The sequence below is a fragment of the Staurois parvus genome, unplaced genomic scaffold (assembly GCF_062004578.1).
Source record: "Staurois parvus isolate SC_StPar_1 unplaced genomic scaffold, SC_StPar_1.0 ptg000470l, whole genome shotgun sequence".
Classification (NCBI taxonomy): domain Eukaryota; kingdom Metazoa; phylum Chordata; class Amphibia; order Anura; family Ranidae; genus Staurois; species Staurois parvus.
Window position 1 is genome coordinate 2,964,897 of NW_028318266.1, and position 3,625 is coordinate 2,968,521.

Sequence of the window (3,625 nt, forward strand, 5' to 3'; positions counted from 1 at the left end):
GGTGCGGGAAGGGGGGTGAAGGAGGTGGGGGTCTCGGAGGAAATTCCCACACCTGTTTTATTGGGTGCTGACCTAGGCACTCTTGTTTCCTATTATGACCCTGTCGAGAATACCTGGAAGGTTCCCTGGAACTCTCTGGACATGCCAAGGTACTGTGTGCAGATATTGGGATAATGTCTGGGCAACCTGTGGATGGACATGACATCGCAGTTTTAGATCGGCTAGTCCTCCAGGTCACATGTTTGGTGAGAAGGTCTGGGGTCTGACACCACGATCGTGACAGGCCGGTGTTCTAGTTCAACTACAGCCTATCAGTATTTAACTGAATTCCTTTTTTATCTGTTTAATTTACCTTTAAATGTGTTTTGTCATGTATTTCCAATAAATGTTAAAAATATCTGCCGATCTGAGAGAAATCCAATGAGCTTGTAACTTCCTGACTACACTTCCTAAGCTGACTACACAGCGCCTCTCGTTGCATTGAAATCCCAAGTGGTCCTATCAGTCCGGTCCAAGCTACTGCTCCAAAACATCTCCATTTATGTTATGAAGATGAGGAGAAGCAGAGATGTTTTGCAGTTCATTTTCACACACTTCATTGCACACTTAAAGTGGAAGGAAAGCCTAAATGCTTTGAATGGGCCACTGCAGTCCTAACCAATCATTAAACATCCTGATATGCCCCAAAAGCAGAGTTGCTCCCCATCATGTGACCACAATCCCAGTTCACTTATACACAGAGTGGCCGGCGGACGTGTGCATTATCTTCTAGCCTTGTTACTCATGAGAAGGCATGTAAGAGGAAGGGAGGATGACAGGCGGGACTGAGTGGGGTAGAGTGCAAGGTGGATGGCTGGCTGAGAGATCTCGGAGTGACAACTGCACCAGAACATGGACATTCATATGTCACAAGTAGAGGAAATGGGAGGGGGGACTGTGTGTGGCAGATCAGAGCTGGCTGGCATAACCAGGACCGACAATGACAAAGTGTGCAGGAACATTCGGCTGCACACATCAAATGTTGTCGGTACAAGAAAGGAGGGGTTCTGAATGGCTTGATTAGATAGTTGTTTCTAATCAAACATTCAGAAAACTAAAAAGTGGATAGTACAGATGTGGATGTCAGAAAGCATAGAAATGTGTGGGAGATTTTCATTCTTGATTGAAATTCCACTTTCATTTCAAAAAGCGAAAACACGGCTCCTTCATGGAAACAGCACAGCAATTGAGTGTTGTCACCCTAGGACCAGGTGAAAATGAAGAAAACATTTTTTTAAAAATAAAACTTAATGCAGCCATCATAACAAAGGACCAATAAGCTCCCATGCTATCCATTTTTGTTCTTGGATTTTGATGCGCTTAAAAAAATATTTATTGGGTTTCATTGAGAGTGGAAAGCCCAGAGCTCTGAAATGGAATGTGGGGTGCCCCAGTACATTTTAAGGGTAAAATAGAGTCCAGCTTGAGAAGTGAATGTCAGTGTTCCATCGACAGAAGATTTGTTATTTCATCTCTCTCATCCTACTTTGAAAATACACCCATCTCTATCTAAATACACACATCTCTATCTAAATACACACATTTCTGTCTAAATACACACATCTCTATCTAAATACACACATCTCTATCTAAATACACACATCTCTATCTAAATACACACATCTCTATCTAAATACACACATCTCTATCTAAATACACACATCTCTATCTAAATACACACATCTCTATCTACAATACACACATCTCTATCTACAATACACACATCTCTATCTAAATGGTCTTACTGCTATCTTCCTCCACTTCTTATGAAGAGCTTGTTTTATCTCCTGGTTCCTCAGGCTATATATGAGAGGATTCATCAATGGGGTCACTACAATGTACAACAGACAACTGTACTTGTTCACGTTAGGTGACATCTCAGTAGACGGAGTCACGTAAATAGTAATTAAGGACCCATAATATGCACCCACAGAGATCAGGTGGGCACTACATGTTGAAAAGGATTTCTTTCTGGCAGTAGAAGATGAAATCTTGAAAATTACAATAAAAATGTAGATGTATGTCCCGATGATAAAGGTAAGAGTACAGAATAAGAAAAGGGCAGAGTATGTGAAGTCTAGCCATTGTACGATAGATGTGTCTGATGTGGACAATTGCACAACTGGACCAAAATCACAAAACAAGTAATCAATGTCACTGGGGCCACAAAACTGAAACTGACTTATCCAAATAAATTCAGTTGAACATATGCTGCAAGTTAATACCCAACAACCATAACCCAACAAGAAGCAGATCCTGCGGTCCATAATTAAAATATAATGTAAAGGGTTACAAATAGCTACATATCGATCATAAGACATTACAGCAAGAATAAAACATTGCACAGATACAAAGATATAATAGAAATACATTTGTGTGATACAGCCAGCAACAGACATTTTCCCCTTTGTCCTTATTATTATCTCTGCAATCATTGGTATAACACAAGTGGCTAGGAGGGAATCAGCGAAAGCAAGGTGCTGGAGAAAGATGAACATTGGAATTTTGAGCTTTTTATTGGTTGACACTAGAAGGATAATTAAAAAGTTTCCGGTCACTATTGCAATGTAAAATAAAAGTAGGACCATGAAGATTAGAGGTTTGAAGTTGCCTAGACCTTGTACTCCAAGAAGCTGGAACTCTGAGACTTTTGTTTGATTGTCTTGACACATCTTAAAAGCCAGGAGGTTGACCTGTCAGATAGGAGAGTGAAATATTTGATCATACAGAGAGTATAAAGAGAGAATGTCAAAGCAATGAGTAAAAATAAATTGTTCACTCAATTTGCCATTAACTTAAGTTTGGAAATATCGAATTACAATCTCCTTTCTAACTGTTCAGGTCTTTTACATCATTTTGTCTTCTGGTCTTCCCTCTCGTACAGGCTCAGTCATGTACATTTGTGTGATTGAGCCTGCTCCTGTTTAGGAGCATGTAACAAGCCTGCTGGGGCATGCAGTGCGCATCTCCTGTGACCGCTGTGTTTGCCAGACACAGTGTATCACTGTTACCAGTAACCGGGTATCATGTGATCTCTATGATTGGCCAAAGCAATCACATGATAACAATGTAAACAGCCTGTCATGAATGACTTTCCATTCATGAAGAACTTGCTTACTGTTGGTTCACATAAATCACATGGTACCTGGCTACCTGTACCATGTGATTAGCTTAGCCAATCACAGATCACAATATAAAGCAAGCTCTTCATTAATGGGAAACCCAATCACATATCACAATATAAAGCAAGCTCTTCATGAATGGGAAACCCAATCACAGATCACAATATAAAGCAAGCTCTTCATGAATGGGAAACCCAATCACAGATCACAATATAAAGCAAACTCTTCATGAATGGGAAACCCAATCACAGATCACAATATAAAGCAAGCTCTTCATGAATGGGAAACCCAATCACAGATCACAATATAAAGCAAGCTCTTCATGAATGGGAAACCCAATCACAGATCACAATATAAAGCAAGCTCTTCATGAATGGGAAACCCATGTATGACAGTTAAAGCTATTTCTTATACAGTGATCTTCATTGTATAAGCAAAAAAAGTGTAAAAAAAACCCAGATATC

At 40.0% G+C, this 3,625-nt stretch overlaps 1 protein-coding gene across 1 annotated transcript; it reads right to left on the minus strand.

Annotated features, from left to right (window-relative positions):
* Positions 1–1,766: 1,766 nt before the first annotated feature.
* On the minus strand, positions 1,767–2,711 carry LOC149452550 (olfactory receptor 5P55-like). Its single transcript, XM_089689199.1, has one exon. The coding sequence runs from the start codon at positions 2,709–2,711 to the stop codon at positions 1,767–1,769; it is 945 nt and encodes a 314-aa protein (XP_089545325.1).
* Between the last annotated feature and the right edge of the window lie 914 nt (positions 2,712–3,625).

What these genes read in the sequence shown, in the direction of transcription:
- LOC149452550 (XM_089689199.1), bottom strand. Translation starts at nt 2,711, where the DNA reads ATGTGTCAAGACAATCAAACAAAAGTCTCAGAGTTCCAGCTTCTTGGA.